Source organism: Schistocerca piceifrons, chromosome 3, assembly GCF_021461385.2.
Source record: "Schistocerca piceifrons isolate TAMUIC-IGC-003096 chromosome 3, iqSchPice1.1, whole genome shotgun sequence".
Classification (NCBI taxonomy): domain Eukaryota; kingdom Metazoa; phylum Arthropoda; class Insecta; order Orthoptera; family Acrididae; genus Schistocerca; species Schistocerca piceifrons.
Window position 1 is genome coordinate 714,315,240 of NC_060140.1, and position 19,559 is coordinate 714,334,798.

The following is a 19,559-nucleotide window of genomic DNA, read 5'->3' on the forward strand; positions in this document are numbered from 1 at the left end:
TGGGTAAAATGGTCAAGAGCATGAATATGTTTACATGCCAAAATTTTTGGTGAGGAAGCTGGAATGAGGATTGTGGCAGTTGATTCACCGCTTTTCTGTCACAGTCTTTTAAAGATGAGTATATATCCTTTTTGTGTATTTTTCTGCTGGTAGGTGCAAATTACTTCATAAAATCCTATGTAAAAAATTTCAAAAACCAGTATTAGGTGAAGAAGAAAGATATTCTTGAACTCCCTTTGTATTGTTCCTGCAAGGATTGTAATCATAAGATTAGACTAATTCCTGCATGCAAATAACCATTCTTCCTGCACTGCAAATGCAATTGGAATGGGAAGAAACTATTACATGTGGTACATGCTAATAAGGGGATTGCACAAACTTCCTCTCATTGATTTTTTCCTATTGGCTGGGTGTGTCGACTACAATGTGGATTTCAGCACATGTACACAGGAAGAAACAACTCTCGACCGTTTTTTAACCCTTCTTACACACTTCATTTGGTCACTAGCATTCAAATAGTTCACAGCTGAGCAAGTAAGTGGTTAGTTTCATGAGGTCCCTGGATTGAATCTGGCTCCTGGTACTTTTTTCATTCCTATGTTATGCTGGCAACATGCAGTATTAAAGTAATCCCTCCCAAATGTACTCCACTTGGGTAGCCTTGTGATGTTTATTTTTACATGCAGCAAAGAACTACAGAATTGCAAGTACATCATCAAACTGGGTAGACAGATAGCTACTAGAGCAGATTGCACAAAAATTCATCAACCGTACACCATCACCAGTATTTGGTGATATGCTTTGATATGCGTGATACACCACTAAAATGTGTAATGACTGACAAGCATTTGTTTTGCAGCGCATATCTTGAAAAATAATGCATGTGCGGAACTTTGGCATTCATCACATGTACTGTATGCCACAATAATTACAATTTTCCATGTTTCTATGATGAATATTGTCCTGATTCGTGCAGTACTCCTTAGGTTAGATATTATACTTATCACAAATGTAGATATAGTAATATAAATAAATTGACTGTACCAATTTCTATATCTAAATCTCTGTATGTACTCTGCAGGCCACCATACATTGCTTGGTGCAGGGTACCCTGTACCTCTATTTGTCAGTTCCATTCCTGCTCCCCTTGCAAATAGAGCGTGGGGAAAAAATGTCAATGTATAAGCTTCCGTATGAGCTGTAATTTCTCATATCTTAGCGGTCCTTCTGCAAAATGTATGTTGGCTGCTGTAGAATCGTTTGGCAGTCAGCCTCAAATGGTGTTTTTCTGAATTTTCTCATTTGATCAAGAGACTCTTATGAAACTGTGTGCTAACTTGCTCCCCCTGTGGAATGCTTGGATACTTCAGACTATACAAGGTACATATGCACACCTAAAATTCTCAAACTCAATTTATAAGGAATGTGATATGAACTACTTGTGGAAGAAAATTTCCATGGTATAATCCATTTGAGGTACGCCGATGACATTGTAATTCTGTCAGAGACAGCAAAGGACTTGGAAGAGCAGTTGAATGGAATGGACAGTGTCTTGAAAGGAGGATATAAGATGAACATCAACAAAACCAAAATGAGGATAACAGAATGTAGTCGAATTAAGTCAGGTGATGCTGAGGGAATTAGATTAGGAAATGAGACACTTAAGGGGAGCCAGAGGTGGTCAAATCCAAAAAATTAAGATTTTTTTTTTTTTTTCCTACCGAAAATTAATTGGAACATTCCTATTTAATGTAAACTTTGAATTATTGTTCTACTCGCCCTAGAAGTGGAGTTATTACCATTTTCACCCATGCCTGCAGAGGAAATGGGCGGTCGCTGAATGCATCTAACACCCTCTCGTGACTTCCTGGCGAACTGCTTGGGATTTTCTCGGCCTGTTACGCATACAGCGCCTTGTGTTACGCATACAGCGAGTGTGCAAGGGTTGGCTACATTGTTTTCTGTGACAAATGAAGCGCTAAGAGCGCGGAACATCGTCTCTTTGCTGTTTACCGTTTCGAATTAGTTCAGTGTTGTGCCTGTTGTTTGTAGTATTATACTTCTTGTGTAAAGTGTTGTTCTGGTTACGATGCCACGTTTTAGTAACCGTGTATATAAGAAGAGGAAGAACGTAAGGAAAAGAAAATTAACACTAATACCAAGTTGCGATACTACAATTACTGAAACAGTGCGTTCTTCTGCTAAGCAACACATGGCCGGCCATAGCCTTATGACATCTTCTAGCAAGAAGCTGTGTGGTGGAAGTGACAGATTTCGTGAATATGTTAGTGACAGTGATTATATTAACGAAGTACTGAATATTGGATTATTATCTTCTGTGCTGAAAGAAAGTGTTCTGTGCAAAATGTGTTCAAGTGTAGGAGTGGGACAGAGATAACAAAGCACTTTGGTTTAGCTTGTGAGATGAAGATAATCTGTGCATGTTGCAAGTATCAAGTGACTTTCTACAATTCACATGCCAGTCTCTTTGGTGAAAATGGACGATCTAGAGTGTTTGATGTGAATGTTCGACTTGTGTATGGTCTTCAATCCATTGGAAAAGGGTCTGCTGCTGGTTAACTACTTTGTGGTATTATGAACTTGCCATCGCCTCCAAGCAAATTTGGGTACTACTGTGAACTGGTAGGATCCTCTGTTGAAGATGTGGCTTTGAAAACCATGAAGGAAGCAGTGGAGGAATCTGTAGAAATGAACGGTGATTCTAGGGATTTGGTAGTGACATTAGATGGTTCCTGGCAAAAGAGGGGTCATAAATCCCTGAATGGGGCTGTAACTGCTACTTGTGGTGATAGTGCAAAAGTGATAGATGTTGCAATATTATCAAAACATTGTAGGTGCAAAAATAAAATCAGAGGAGAGCACAGTGGAACCTGTGAGGCAAATTTTTGAATGTTCAGTTCCCAGATACAATGTTAGGTACAAATACTACCTTGGGGATGGTGACTCCAAAGGTTTCAAGACTATAGAGGAACTGAAACCATATGGAAATGAATTTGTAGTTGAAAAGTTGGGATGCATTGGGCATGTGCAAAAGCGTATGGGTGCACGGCTTCGAAGGCTCAAACAAACTTTGGGTTCAAGTAAGCTCAGTGATGGAAAGACAATAGGAGGGAGAGGCAGGCTTACTGATGAGGTGATTGAAAGTCTACAGAGATACTATGGGTATGCTGTGAAAAGCAGTGTGGGCATTGTTCCTTCATACTGCCTCTTCCAATGAATACCCTCAACACAGCCTGCGCCCAAAAGATTCCTGGTGCAAATATAATGCAAAAAAGGGCTATGATCACAAACATGGTTTGCTAGCAGCTGTGATAAATGCAATAAAACCAATTTTTCATGACTTAGCACAGCCAGAATTGTTACACAAATGTCTACACAGAAAGACGCAGAATCCTAATGAGAGCGTAAACAATTTGATTTGGAAAGTGGTTCCTAAAAGGGTGTTTGTAAGCATAAAAACACTGCACTTTGGCATTTATGATGCAATAGCAACCTACAACCAAGGGGACAGTGTGAAGTTCTGAAGGCATTAGGATTTACAGCTGGGATGAACACTGTACGAGCACTAAGAAATATTGACAGAGAAAGGATAAGAGGAGCAGAAAGAAGAGAAAGGCATATGAAGTATGATGGAACAACAGGCAAGAAAAGAAGACAGAAGAGGAAGCTTTTGGAGGATGAAGAAGAAGACCCTGATAATCCATCCTATAGTGCAGGAATGTATTGAGAAACTTTGATAGCCGTTTCCCGTAAATTAGAATTTTTCGAATATAAGGAACATTTTCTCAAAATCCACTCAAGCTAGAGAGATGAAATTTTTATACAGCACTCCTAGTGGTCAAACTTACATTGTAGCACAGCCATTTGGCAATATGTTCAGTAGTTTCATTTCAGTTTAATTATAAAGCAATTATTTGTAAAAAAAAAATTTGGGTCATTAATAAAAAAAATAATTGGAAGGAAACTAGAAAAGATACTCCAAAATCCCTCTGTCATAACTGCAATACTAAACCACTCTATATGTAAAAAAAAATTCAAATTTTTCTATTTGGTAGTTTATTCATAAATGTTCCTCAAACTTAGTGATTTTAACATGGGCAGCATAGGCACCTCCAGCTCCCCTTAAAGTAGTAAAGGAGTTTTGCTATTTGGGGAGCAAAGTAACTGATGATGGTCGAAGTAGAGAGGATATAAAATGTAGACTGGCAATGGCAAGGAAAGTGTTTCTGAAGAAGAGAAATTTGTTAACATTGAGTATAGATTTAAGTGTCAGGAAGTCGTTTCTGAAAGTATTCGTGTCGAGTTTAGCCATGTATGGAAGTGAAACATGGATGTTAAATAGTTTGGACTAGAAGAGAATAGAAGCTTTTCAAAAGTGGTGCTACAGAAGAATGCTTTTTTTTTTAAAAAAAAAAGCTCCAACACGCAGAAAGCTCACTCTGCACCTGAACTAGGCATGTTTGCGACTAGCGCTATCGGCAAATTACCAAACTCAGCTGTGGGCTTCTCTTCAAAACGACATATGTGTGACATCTGTACAATGTTTGGTTCTTGTGCAATAAATAATTGAAAGTGTTCCCGGACTTTATGTACACGCTGTATGCCAGTCTAGATCATCATCATCAAACCCCTGCCATTTTTGTTCTTGTGACATAAACTCTGCCAGACATTGGAAACAGTGTGAAACAAGACTCATCTGACTAAATAACTTTCTTCTAGTGCTCCATAGTCCATGTTTCATGACTTTGGCACCGCCTTTTCCTATTATGGGCAGTGGCATCACTGATGAGCATTTTTTGGAATTCCACACATACTTAAGAAGTATAAACCTTCGATATGGTGCCTTTTGAAACATCAAGCACTTTGACTCCCTTGATTCCAGAGCTATTCATTATATGAGCATAATTTTCCCACATTCAAATTCACTTAGTTCTGACAAAAGGTTTTCACAACTATGCCAACATTATTCTAACCACAGCTAATGAGGAAATGGCATATGTGCCATTTGTGCTCAAACACAACAGCACAACCCGCAGGCTTTGCTAGCATTTACATTTATGTTCAAGCATGCATTTCTTGCAGTTCTGTCCCACCCCTGTAGGTCTATAGTTTCCCATTTGATCATTTGTACACACTTAATGAAATGTCCATACTTCTGTTGATCAGGAAAACAGTCATCATCAAGAGACATGTGTTGATTGTGAAGGAGAATGGATATGTGACACTATGATGGACAATTTTTATCTTCATTGTTGGAACCGCATCTCATCCTACAAAGTATCACATTTGTCACGAACAGTATGATTTTTAAGATTTTCACATCAGAGGCTTTCATGCAGGGAAGCTTGAATCCTGTGCTGTATCACTGTTGTGGGATTCCATTTCATGGTGATAAATGATGTATTTTATTAATGTTTTTCTCTCAATTTCACTGCTAACTTCAAAACAAATAACAGAGCAAAAATTTGATTTCTCGCTCACTCTTCATCCCCCGGTCTTCCACGACCCCCACTACCGGTCCCCCCCACCACCACTACCGGTCCCCCCCACCACCACCACTACCGGTCCCCCCCCACCACCACCACTACCGGTCCCCCCCACCACCACCACTACCGGTCCCCCCCACCACCACTACCGGTCCCCCCCCCCACCACTACCGGTCCCCCCCACCACCACTACTGGACCCCCCCACCACCACTACCGGACCCCCCACCACAACCAGACACCCCCCCACAACCGGACCCATCCCCCCCCCACCCTCCACTACCGGTCACCCCTCACTACTGGTCCCCCCCACTACTGGTCCGCTCCCCACCCCACTACCGGTCCACGCACTACCGCCCCCCCACCACACTACCTGTCCCCCAACTACCGGTCCCCCCCCCCCACACTACCGGTCCCCCCCCCACACTACCGGTCCCCCCCACACTACCGGTCGCCCCCCCCCCCCCACTACCTGCGCCCCCCCCCCTCCGCCCCCGCTACCAGTCCCCCCCCCACCACCACTACCGGACCCCCCATTACCGGTCCCCCCACCACCGGACACCCCCCCACTACTGGCCCCATCCCCCACCCCCACCACCCCCCACTGCCGGTCCCCCCCCCCCACCCCACTACCGGCCCCCCCCCACCCCACTACCGGATCCCCACCCCCCACCCCACTACCGGATCCCCACCCCCCACCCCACTACCGGATCCCCACCCCCCACCCCACTACCGGATCCCCACCCCCCACCCCACTACCGGTCCCCCCCCGCCCACTACCGGTCCCCCCCCGCCCACTACCGGTCCACCCCCGCCCACTACCGGTCCACCCCCGCCCACTACCGGTCCACCCCCGCCCACTACCGGTCCACCCCCGCCCACTACCGGTCCACCCCCGCCCACTACCGGTCCACCCCCGCCCACTACCGGTCCACCCCCGCCCACTACCGGTCCACCCCCGCCCACTACCGGTCCACCCCCGCCCACTACCGGTCCACCCCCGCCCACTACCGGTCCACCCCCGCCCACTACCGGTCTCCCCCGCCCACTACCGGTCCCCCCCGCCCACTACCGGCGCCCCCCCCGCCCACTACCGGCGCCCCCCCCGCCCACTACCGGCGCCCCCCCCCCCGCCCACTACCGGCGCCCCCCCCCCGCCCACTACCGGCGCCCCCCCGCCCACTACCGGTGCCCCCCACTACTGGTCCCCCCCCCCCCCCACTGCCAGTGTCCCCCCCACTACCAGTGTCCCCCCCCTCCACTACCAGTCCCTCCCCCCAATACCGGTCACCCGCCACCCCCACCCCACTACCGGTCACGACCCCCTCCCCCTTCTGCCCCAGTACTGGTCATGACACCCCCCCCCACTTTCGCCCCACTACCGATCACGAAACCCCCCCCCCCAACTTCCGCCCCACTACCGGTCACGAATGCCGGACATCTGCCACGCCAGACATTTGCCACTCTTGTCCCCTCACCAGGTAGTGATCCCTCAGGTAAGGGACGCCCTTCCCCGTACTACCTCACTCCGCTTTCAAACCGCAATACCGACGATTATCTCAGTATGTAATTAGTTCTGCCAAGTATAAATATAGATTCCTCTGTCTACGGTAGCTTCCTTTCACGCTTACTGATTGCGATAGAAACAGTCCATCTGCATGGAAGCAACAAGAAAGGAACGATGTAACGAGAATGCGAATGTACGCTAATCATTTCTTTTTGAGCTCTGCATTTGTGCCGACTATAATTACTACAACTGCATACCCAAAAGGCAATAGGGAAAGAATAAATGTGTATGTGAATTTTTGAAAAGAAGAACGACATACTCCATATTAATTTACTCTCTAAAAACATTAGTTAATAGAGTGTAGCGGGGCAATGTTCAAAACATAACTGAAAACACGTTCACTAGATAGTGATAGGAACATCTATGATTGAGGTGTCATCTAAAGTCGACAATTTTAAAATGTTAGAAAAAAGGAAATGAAGTAATACAGAATGCTACGCTTGTAACGTACGTTGTTGTTCTACATTGTTTAGCTCTGGTATTTGCAGGGTCACAGAGAAAGCATCTTAGGTTCTGGAGGGAAAAGCCGTAATTGTAATTACCTGCACTACAACAGAAACAAGAAAACAGAAAAAAATGTAAGTTCACAATCGACTTTGAAGCAGATAGTTCCTGTGACTTAGTGTGGGCAGAGGTTATATTCGACAACCGGAATAAATTAATAACTGGATCCTTTTACCGCCCCCTGTCTCAGATGAAACAGTTACTGAACAGTTCAAAGAAAACTTGAGTCTCATCGTAAATAGGTACCCTACTCATACAATTAAAGTTGGCAGTTACTTCAGTCTACCTACCGCATGTTGACAAAAATAGATTTTTATAAACCCTATTGTAAATAGAAAACAACTTCCGTAATTGTTCTAAATGCTTTTTTTAAAATTATTTTTAACAATTAGTTGACGAGGCCATGGTTACGAAAACGCACTTGACCTCTTAGCCACAAATAATCCTGAGCATCACAACGGATATAGGGATTAGTGAACACGCAGTCGTAGCGAGGCTCACGTCTGTAACAAAGAAATTCATCAAAACTAAATGCGAAATATATCTATAAAAGCAGCTAAAAATTCAGGTGACATCTTTCTAAGAGATAGTCTCCAATACTTCCACACTATGTAAATGAGTACCATATGTGGCGTAAGTTCAAAGAAATAGTATCAAGGGAACTCAAGGTAGTTGGTACACAAAACAGGACAGAAAGCTGTTGCAGGAGCGCGGCAAAAGGCACGTATAATTTGGATAAACCCAAAATCTCCAAGATTGGTGAAGTTTTACTGAGGCTCTAAATTTGGTGCGGATTTCAATGCAAAATGCATTTAATAGTTTCCTCAACGAAGCTCGCTCTAGAAATGTGGCGGAAAATCCAGAGAGATACTGGTCCCATGTTAAGTAAACCAGCAGAAAGGCTCAGTAAGTACCTTTACTGCGTGACAGCGACGGTAATGTTACTGATGACAGTGCCACTAAAGTGGAGTTAGTAAATGCATTTTTCGAAATTCCTTCACCAAAGAAGACGAAGTAAATATTCCATAATTCGAAATGAGAATAGCTGCAAACATAATTTAGAATTAGATATCCCTGGTGTTGCAAAGCAACTGAAATTACACTTTCAGAGACAGAGGAAATGATCAAATAACTTTTCAAAAAGTCTCTAATGTATAAGAAAAGTAGGTCTAATACATTTTATTCTGGTGTTCTTTAGTAACAATTAATTTTCAGTCGTAAGCTCCTTGCTTTTACTGACCTGTTTAAAGATAATCAACAATTTAGTAAGAAATTTTAATTTTTAAAGGACTATATGTAAATGTACTTAAGTAGATTTACATCTACTTTAAATGTTTGCAGCTAAACTTAAATAAAAAATATTTGAGGTGCCAAAATTGTCAACCTTAGCATCAGATCAGTTTTGGAATGTCAATTTTAGGTGCAATTCAAAGGTTTAGTTCCCATTTTCTTTTACAAAAGCGTATACTATCAGTTTAACAAAGCATGATATTTTAGATGATAGTCGCGATTCTGAAGCTTCAGAAAATTATTTTAGAACTCTCAATTATTTAACAGTATGGTCATAATATTGGAAGGTAGAAAAAAGTTATCTTAACGTGACAACAATAAGGATATTTTTGTGAGGCTTGAAACACTTCTTAATTTTTACATTAAGAAACTGATTCGCATCACACTTTGCACAGGCAAAATGATAAATGACCGTTTACCATTCTTGCATGTGTAAAATCAGCCTAAACACACCAAACGAAGGTACATTCTATTTACAATTACAAATTAATATTAGCTTCGATAATGCTGCTTCAGTGTTTTGATAATTTTATCTCAGTAATCTGCGAGGACTCAGTGGTCTTCATAATTTTTTAATACATTATTTTTAATGTATTTTAGTCCAGTTTCTGAATATGGGCAATGGCTTTCAAGCAAGGCCTAATGTTGCCTGTCTCTTCATAATTCTCTATCCTGTCGTCCAGCTTCATGTACTTCTTCTTCCTCTTCTTACCTTCAAGATTCATTTCCAATTTCATGTGCATGCAGTTTGTGAGCTCTACTTCCTTTTTCAAGCACTCCACCAAATAGTTGATTCTTGGGTGAGGGTTTCCAATAACACTATTTATTTTGTTGTGCCACCCTTCAACAGCAGTCGTCGTTCAGTGCCTTATTTCGTAACAGTCCCACATTTCTATTGCGATATCCTCATTCTCTAGCCAGTTATCCACAAAGTCGTCAAAAAATTGACAGAACCTTCCGTTATCAGGAGCTTCTGCATGAATCTCAATCCATCTGGTTTTACAACTGCCAGCGCTGCACACATGCTGACGTGAAGTCTTAAATCCTCGTTCTGGCGGTACTCCTCAGTTAGACTGAGAATTCGAATTCTTCCCATAAACTCTTCTTCATATGGAAATAGAATCCATTTATTTCAGTTGTGGGAAAAACTTGACGAGTGGCCGATATCGCAGCTGCCTCAAAGTCCACCTTTACTTGTTTAGGACACCACTCAGATACTGCCTTTTTTATCAAACGAAAAAGACGAACATATGTGTCTTTCATCTTATTAGGGAACAGTGCAAATTCAGTAGGAAGAATGTTTGTTTCTTTAATTGGGCCTCCTAAGTCTATGTGTATGGTGTAGATTTGTGCAAACTGCTTGCTGCATCTCCTAAATGTTCCATCCATAAAAAATGGGAACATGTTTTTAAACTTTCTTTTCCTTTGCTTCCACTAAAAATCATTATTCTCACCTCTAATCTATCGTCTTCCACAAGAAAACTACTGCAATCTCCCATTTTTAATAGATCTTCATGAAGATCAATTTCATAAGAGTTCTTAGGCTCTTGTTGGTTCCCCCACTCTTGACTCCATCGACGACGCATGGTTCTCTTCATAGATTCTGAATTAGGCATCACTGTAACAAAGTCATAAACTTTATTATGTAGATTTCCCATTTCATCCGCGTATATCTCCGATAACTGAGTAGTTTCTTCTCGGGACCTTCTCTTCGCCCTTTCCACTTGCCTTCTCACTTTCAGAGCCGCATCGTCAGGTGGTCCACAGAGATTTTCTAATACGTTCAACACTTTTCCGTTCCTCTAAAGCAGCTTTCCCTTGCAATGATCCGTTTTTCGGCATAAGCACATCCATGTAACAACACCTTCTTTATATTCCCTCTGTTTAAGATATGCATAACCTTTGTAATGAGCAGGAGGCATGCCCTTGTTCGTTGTAATAACTTCCATGCTGATGGTCACATTAGGAACTTCGAAAGCAAACTAATGGCTCTGAGCACTATGGGACTTAACATCTGAGGTCATCAGTTCCCTAGAACTTAGAACTACTTAAACCTAACTGACCTAAGGACATCACACACAACCATGCCCGAGGCAGGATTCGAACCTGCGACCGTAACGGTCGCGTGGTTCCAGACTGAAGCACTCGGCCACACTGGTTGGCCGAAAGCAAACTGGGCGGGCGGGTGAGGAGGAGGAGGAGTAGGAGGAAGAGAAGGGGGGGGGGGGGGAGACAAGGGACCCGACCCTTCGCAGCAGGTAGACACCACCGGTCGCGATCCCCCCCACTCACGCCCTGCTACCGGTCACGATCCCCCCCACTCACGCCCTGCTACCGGTCACGATCCCCCCCACTCACGCCCTGCTACCGGTCACGATCCCCCCCACTCACGCCCTGCTACCGGTCACGATCCCCCCCACTCACGCCCTGCTACCGGTCACGATCCCCCCCCCACTCACGCCCTGCTACCGGTCACGATCCCCCCCACTCACGCCCTGCTACCGGTCACGATCCCCCCCACTCACGCCCTGCTACCGGTCACGATCCCCCCCACTCACGCCCTGCTACCGGTCACGATCCCCCCCCACTCACGCCCTGCTACCGGTCACGATCCCCCCCACTCACGCCCTGCTACCGGTCACGATCCCCCCCACTCACGCCCTGCTACCGGTCACGATCCCCCCCACTCACGCCCTGCTACCGGTCACGATCCCCCCCACTCACGCCCTGCTACCGGTCACGATCCCCCCCACTCACGCCCTGCTACCGGTCACGATCCCCCCCACTCACGCCCTGCTACCGGTCACGATCCCCCCCACTCACGCCCTGCTACCGGTCACGATCCCCCCCACTCACGCCCTGCTACCGGTCACGATCCCCCCCACTCACGCCCTGCTACCGGTCACGATCCCCCCCCACTCACGCCCTGCTACCGGTCACGATCCCCCCCACTCACGCCCTGCTACCGGTCACGATCCCCCCCACTCACGCCCTGCTACCGGTCACGATCCCCCCCCCCCCCCCCACTCACGCCCTGCTACCAGTCACGATCCCCCCCCCCACTCACGCCCTGCTACCTGTCACGATCCCCCCCCCCCACTCACGCCCTGCTACCGGTCACGATCCCCCCCCCCCCCACTCACGCCCTGCTACCGGTCACGATCCCCCCCACTCACGCCCTGCTACCGGTCACGATCCCCCCCACTCACGCCCTGCTACCGGTTACGATCCCCCCCACTCACGCCCTGCTACCGGTCACGATCCCCCCCACTCACGCCCTGCTACCGGTCACGATCCCCCCCACTCACGCCCTGCTACCGGTCACGATCCCCCCCCCTCACGCCCTGCTACCGGTCACGATCCCCCCCCCTCACGCCCTGCTACCGGTCACGATCCCCCCCACTCACGCCCTGCTACCGGTCACGATCCCCCCCACTCACGCCCTGCTACCGGTCACGATCCCCCCCACTCACGCCCTGCTACCGGTCACGATCCCCCCCACTCACGCCCTGCTACCGGTCACGATCCCCCCCCCCCACTCACGCCCTGCTACCGGTCACGATCCCCCCCCCCACTCACGCCCTGCTACCGGTCACGATCCCCCCCCCCCCCACTCACGCCCTGCTACCGGTCACGATCCCCCCCCCCCCCACTCACGCCCTGCTACCGGTCACGATCCCCCCCCCCCCACTCACGCCCTGCTACCGGTCACGATCCCCCCCCCCTCACTCACGCCCTGCTACCGGTCACAATCCCCCCCGCCCTCACTCACGCCCTGCTACCGGTCACGATCCCCCCCCCCCTCACTCACGCCCTGCTACCGGTCACGATCCCCCCCCCCCCTCACTCACGCCCTGCTACCGGTCACGATCGCCCCCCCCCCCACTCACGCCCTGCTACCGGTCACGATCCCCCCCCCTCCCACTCACGCCCTGCTACCGGTCACGATCCCCCCCCCCCCCCACTCACGCCCTGCTACCGGTCACGACCCCCCCCCCCCACTCACGCCCTGCTACCGATCACGACCCCCCCCCCCCCACTCACGCCCTGCTACCGGTCACGACCCCCCCCCCCCCACTCACGCCCTGCTACCGGTCACGATCCCCCCCCCCACTCACGCCCTACTACCGGTCACGATCCCCCCCACTCACGCCCTACTACCGGTCACGTCACCCCCACTCACGCCCTACTACCGGTCACGTCACCCCCACTCACGCCCTACTACCGGTCACGTCACCCCCACTCCCGCCCCACTACCGGCCACGCCCCCCCCCTCTCCCGCCCCCCAACCGGACGCGCCCCCCCTCTCCCGCCCCCCTACCCGTCAACCCCCCTCGCCCCCACTACCCGTCAACCCCCTCGCCCCCACTACCGGTCACCCCCCCCACTCCCGCCCCACTCCCCGTCAACCCCACTCCCGCCCCCACTACCGGGCACTAATCCCCGCCCCCCACCGCCGGTCACTCACCCACCGCCCCCCACCGCCTGTCACTCACCCACCGCCCCCCACCGCCTGTCACTCAACCACCGCCCCCCACCGCCTGTCACTCACCCACCGCCCCCCACCGCCTGTCACTCACCCACCGCCCCCCACCGCCTGTCACTCACCCACCGCCCCCCACCGCCTGTCACTCACCCACCGCCCCCACCGCCGGTCACTCACCCACCGCCCCCACCGCCGGTCACTCACCCACCGCCCCCCACCGCCGGTCACTCACCCACCGCCCCCCACCGCCGGTCACTCACCCACCGCCCCCCACCGCCGGTCACTCACCCACCGCCCCCCACCGCCGGTCACTCACCCACCGCCCCCCACCGCCGGTCACTCACCCACCGCCCCCCACCGCCGGTCACTCACCCACCGCCCCCCACCGCCGGTCACTCACCCACCGCCCCCCACCGCCGGTCACTCACCCACCGCCCCCCACCGCCGGTCACTCACCCACCGCCCCCCACCGCCGGTCACTCACCCACCGCCCCCCACCGCCGGTCACTCACCCACCGCCCCCCACCGCCGGTCACTCACCCCCCGCCCCCCACCGCCGGTCACTCACCCCCCGCCCCCCACCGCCGGTCACTCACCCCCCGCCCCCCACCGCCGGTCACTCACCCCCCGCCCCCCACCGCCGGTCACTCACCCCCCGCCCCCCACCGCCGGTCACTCACCCCCCGCCCCCCACCGCCGGTCACTCACCCCCCGCCCCCACACCGCCGGTCACTCACCCCCCCGCCCCCACACCGCCGGTCACTCACCCCCCCGCCCCCACACCGCCGGTCACTCCCCCCCCGCCCCCACACCGCCGGTCACTCCCCCCCCCCCCCCGCCCCCACACCGCCGGTCACTCACCCCCGCCCCCCCCACCGCCGGTCACTCACCCCCGCCCCCCCCACCGCCGGTCACTCACCCCCGCCCCCCCACCGCCGGTCACTCACCCCCCGCCCCCCCACCGCCGGTCACTCACCCCCCGCCCCCCCCCACCGCCGGTCACTCACCCCCCGCCCTCCCCACCGCCGGTCACTCACCCCCCGCCCTCCCCACCGCCGGTCACTCACCCCCCGCCCCCCCCCACCGCCGGTCACTCACCCCCCGCCCTCCCCACCGCCGGTCACTCACCCCCCGCCCTCCCCACCGCCGGTCACTCACCCCCCGCCCCCCCCCACTGCCGGTCACTCACCCCCCGCCCCCCCCCCCCCACCGCCGGTCACTCACCCCCCACCGCCCCCCCACCACCGGTCACTCACTCCCCGCCCCCCACTACCGGCCACCCCCCCTGCTACCGTATCCCAAGTCCCCCTGCCCTGCACTACCAGTCCCCCAAGCCTTCCGCACCAGTAGCCCCCCAACCCCAACCCCCACCTGTCGTGTGTGTGTGTGTGTGTGTGTGTGTGTGTGTGTGTGTGTGTCCACTCACTAGTGCCCCACCCCCCATTTCTTGAAACGAATCTACAAATCTATTGTTTGCAGTACACCTGGTGACTTTCACTAATTGTTTATGCTTAGACATTGAATAAATTTCTGATTTTGTTTACTTCTTGCTTCATTATGCATACTCCTATTACATTTTATTTCCTGTTATCTATTTTTTTACGAAAATCATCTTGTATTATTTACCAATAATAGCATCCATAAAGTGCACTCAGATTCAGTTGCAAAGTTACTTTAGTTTTACTTATATTTGTTGTACAAGAGGGTTGCTCCTGCATTTGAGCACAGAGCTCCATGTGTAAAGTGTGCTCTCATGATTGACAAACTGTCAAAAAGTGAGTCCTCTTAAGCTGAAATCCTTGTCTGTTTAATGAGACTAAAATAGAATATCAGAAGCTAAGAGAAAATGAAGTTTTTTGTTTTCACATAACAGATATTGAAAGAGTGAATGATTGGAAAGTAAAACATTGATACATTATTGTTGTAGATATTTTGTCATACAGTTGTCCTCCTACCTTCTCTATACATCTCCTCTTACTCCTCTGGTTTATTCTCTCCCCCCCAAATTTTCTTCGCCTCCCTATTTTTATCCCTTTCTTAACTTTAAATCACACCTTCGTAAACTACTGCACCAAACTCTTTTTCCCACTACACCATATTTTTGTTTAACATGCAACATTTATATTTTTCTTGGTTCACCTTGTTTCACTATACAAGGATATCTCCTACAGACTCAATTTACTTCGTCCCCATTTCATTTTTAGCACTACATTTATGTAGTTTGTTATCCATCCCAACAGAGATGAAGGGTCTTGCACAGGATAGACTAGAGTGGTACAACAACACAAGCATGTTTGTGCAAGCAGCAGTGCATGAGCTCAGTTTGTGATGTGTTTACTAATTGTAAAGCTAGCTTCTGAAAAGCAATGTTATTGCATATTGATTTATGGAACACATATATTTATTTTTACCCAGGTAATGGTAAAACCAAGCAAGAAGCAAAACACTCCGCTGCCAAGAATCTTATGGATTTGATTAGAGAAGCTGGAAACCCAGACCGAGGATCAGTCCCTGTGGGTCGAGTCCCTCCTCTGTGGTATGTTGTTGTTACTTTTTTTCAGTTAAAAATGTAGATATCGGAAATGTTTGTCGCAGACTTTTCGGTGAAGTACTGACTTTCAGTGTGATATGAAATAGGATTAAACATTCTTAAAATTTACTCATTAATTTGTTTTACGGTGAGGTATGTTGGAAATATAAAAAAAAAAATAGGAGTCATATGGTGGCTACTTAAACTGATATCAGTCATAGCATTCTTATGAAATTTACTGGTTTATTTTAGGATTTGAGGTGTGAACAGTAGCAAAGCAAAAACTAAAAATGATTGAGAAATTTATCCTTTTAAAATATTCACTTTTGAAGTATGCATTCTCAAGTTGGTTACTTCACTGTCCACAATACACGAAAGGTTTTTGCCACACACAGCCACCAAATTTACATATTATTGTAGTCCCCACAGTAAATTTTAACATTGATGAGTTAGATGAAAATAAGGTAGCTACTGCCAGATCTCTTCCTACGCACACACACACACACACACACACACACACACACACACACACACACACTCTCCACTACAAATTTGAATCAGTGAGCCTTTTCGCATTGAATGCCCAGTTCGTGTATGAGGGTGTTAAAGGTTTTCAGGTAATGTGAAAATGGATATTTGGGAGCACTGACCTTCGGAGTGTTGCTCTCAGCCCACAGTTGAACACCATATTAGAATAAAAATTGTCATGAAATTTACTACCGCACCGTTTGGAGAAGTACTCCTTCATCACCTTAGCGAAGTACTAGTTTAATCCCATCAAACAGGATGAGTGTTCAAAACATGATCCACTCTTGCCATTCGGACACCAGCATCATAACACAGGCCATTGAAGCTATTTGTAAGCTTGTCAATGGTGATTGACATGTCATTGTATTTGAAATACTTGTGAACCTTTAAATCAGCTATTGAAGTGTTCGGACCATATTTAGGATGTGATTCTTCAAGCTTTCCTGGCAGGTATGTTGTAGTCTTCACGAGTTTGCTGCTGGATCACATTGTGCAAATTCCACAATATTTCCTCGGAGCAACTGTCTGACATCTTCAGGTGGTTCAATCTTGCTGGTGGCTAGGTATGATTGATGGTATCCGTACATCGATGCCCGGTTTGTAGAAGACGCGTGTGAAGAATGTGTGTTGTTGTTGTTGTTGTTGTTGTGGTCTTCAGTCCTGAGACTGGTTTGATGCAGCTCTCCATGCTACTCTATCCTGTGCAAGCTTTTTCATCTCCCAGTACCTACTGCAACCTACATCCTTCTGAATCTGCTTAGTGTATTCATCTCTTGGTCTCCCTCTACGATTTTTACCCTCCACGCTGCCCTCCAATACTAAATTGGTGATCCCTTGATGCCTCAGAACATGCCCTACCAACCGATCCCTTCTTCTGGTCAAGTTGTGCCACAAACTTCTCTTCTCCCCAATCCTATTCAATACTTCCTCATTAGTTATGTGATCTACCCATCTAATCTTCAGCATTCTTCTGTAGCACCACATTTCGAAAGCTTCTATTCTCTTCTTGTCCAAACTATTTATCGTCCATGTTTCACTTCCATACATGGCTACACTCCATACGAATACTTTCAGAAATGACTTCCTGACACTTAAATCTATACTGGATGTTAACAAATTTCTCTTCTTCAGAAACGCTTTCCTTGCCATTGCCAGCCTACATTTTATATCCTCTCTACTTCGACCATCATCAGTTATTTTGCTCCCCAAATAGCAAAACTCCTTTACTACTTTAAGTGTCTCATTTCCTAATCTAATTCCCTCAGCATCACCCGACTTGATTAGACTACATTCCATTATCCTTGTTTTGCTTTTGTTGATGTTCATCTTATATCCTCCTTTCAAGACACTGTCCATTCCATTCAACTGCTGTTCCAAGTCCTTTGCTGTCTCTGACAGAATTACAATGTCATCGGCGAACCTCAAAGTTTCTATTTCTTCTCCATGAATTTTAATACCTACTCCGAATTTTTCTTTTGTTTCCTTTACTGCTTGCTCAATATACAGATTGAACAACATCGGGGAGAGGCTACAACCCTGTCTTACTCCCTTCCCAACCACTGCTTCCCTTTCATGTCCCTCGACTCTTATAGCTGCCATCTGGTTTCTGTACAAATTGTAAATAGCCTTTCGCTCCCTGTATTTTACCCCTGCCACCTTTAGAATTTGAAAGAGAGTATTCCAGTCAACATTGTCAAAAGCTTTCTCTAAGTCTACAAATGCTAGAAACGTAGGTTTGCCTTTCCTTAATCTTTCTTCTAAGATAAGTCGTAAGGTCAGTATTGCCTCACGTGTTCCAGTGTTTCTACGGAATCCAAACTGATCTTCCCCGAGGTTGGCTTCTACTAGTTTTTCCATTCGTCTGTAAAGAATTCGTGTTAGTATTTTGCAGCTGTGACTTATTAAGCTGATAGTTCGGTAATTTTCACATCTGTCAACACCTGCTTTCTTTGGGATTGGAATTATTATATTCTTCTTGAAGTCTGAGGGTATTTCGCCTGTTTCATACATCTTGCTCACCAGATGGTAGAGTTTTGTCAGGACTGGCTCTCCCACGGCCGTCAGTAGTTCCAATGGAATATTGTCTACTCCGGGGGCCTTGTTTCAACTCAGGTCTTTCAGTGCTCTGTCAAACTCTTCACGCAGTATCATATCTCCCATTTCACCTTCATCTACATCCTCTTCCATTTCCATAATATTGTCCTCAAGTACATCGCCCTTGTATAGACCCTCTATATACTCCTTCCACCTTTCTGCTTTCCCTTCTTTGCTTAGAACTGGGTTTCCATCTGAGCTCTTGATATTCATACAAGTCGTTCTCTTATCTCCAAAGGTCTCTAATTTTCCTGTAGGCGGTATCTATCTTACCCCTAGTGAGATAGGCCTCTACATCCTTACATTTGTCCTCTAGCCATCCCTGCTTAGCCATTTTGCACTTCCTGTCGATCTCATTTTTGAGACGTTTGTATTCCTTTTTGCCTGTTTCACTTACTGCATTTTTATATTTTCTCCTTTCATCAATTAAATTCAATATTTCTTCTGTTACCCAAGGATTTCTACTAGCCCTCGTCTTTTTACCTACTTGATCCTCTGCTGCCTTCACTACTTCATCCCTCAAAGCTACCCATTCTTCTTCTACTGTATTTATTTCCCCCATTCCTGTCAATTGCTCCCTTATGCTCTCCCTGAATCTCTGTACAACCTCTGGTTCTTTTAGTTTATCCAGGTCACATCTCCTTAAATTCCCACCTTTTTGCAGTTTCTTCAGTTTTAATCTACAGGTCATAACCAATAGATTGTGGTCAGAGTCCACATCTGCCCCTGGAAATGTCTTACAATTTAAAACCTGGTTCCTAAATCTCTGTCTTACCATTATATAATCTATCTGATACCTTTTAGTATCTCCAGGGTTCTTCCATGTATACAACCTTCTTTCATGATTCTTAAACCAAGTGTTAGTTATGATTATGTTGTGCTCTGTGCAAAATTCGACCAGGCGGCTTCCTCTTTCATTTCTGTCCCCCAATCCATATTCACCTACTATGTTTCCTTCTCTCCCTTTTCCTACTGACGAATTCCGGTCACCCATGACTATTAAATTTTCGTCTCCCTTCACTACATGAATAATTTCTTTTATTTCATCATACATT

At 47.9% G+C, this 19,559-nt stretch overlaps 1 protein-coding gene across 6 annotated transcripts in view; it reads left to right on the forward strand.

The window, feature by feature from the left end:
• Window positions 1-19,559, forward strand: part of LOC124789605 (RISC-loading complex subunit tarbp2-like) — a 116,531-nt gene that overhangs the window by 48,297 nt on the left and 48,675 nt on the right. For all 6 annotated transcript variants that reach the window (XM_047257017.1, XM_047257015.1, XM_047257019.1 and 3 more), the window contains one exon: window positions 15,768-15,888. In XM_047257017.1, the coding sequence (XP_047112973.1) occupies window positions 15,768-15,888 (121 nt within the window). The remainder of the gene's footprint in view (window positions 1-15,767; window positions 15,889-19,559) is intronic.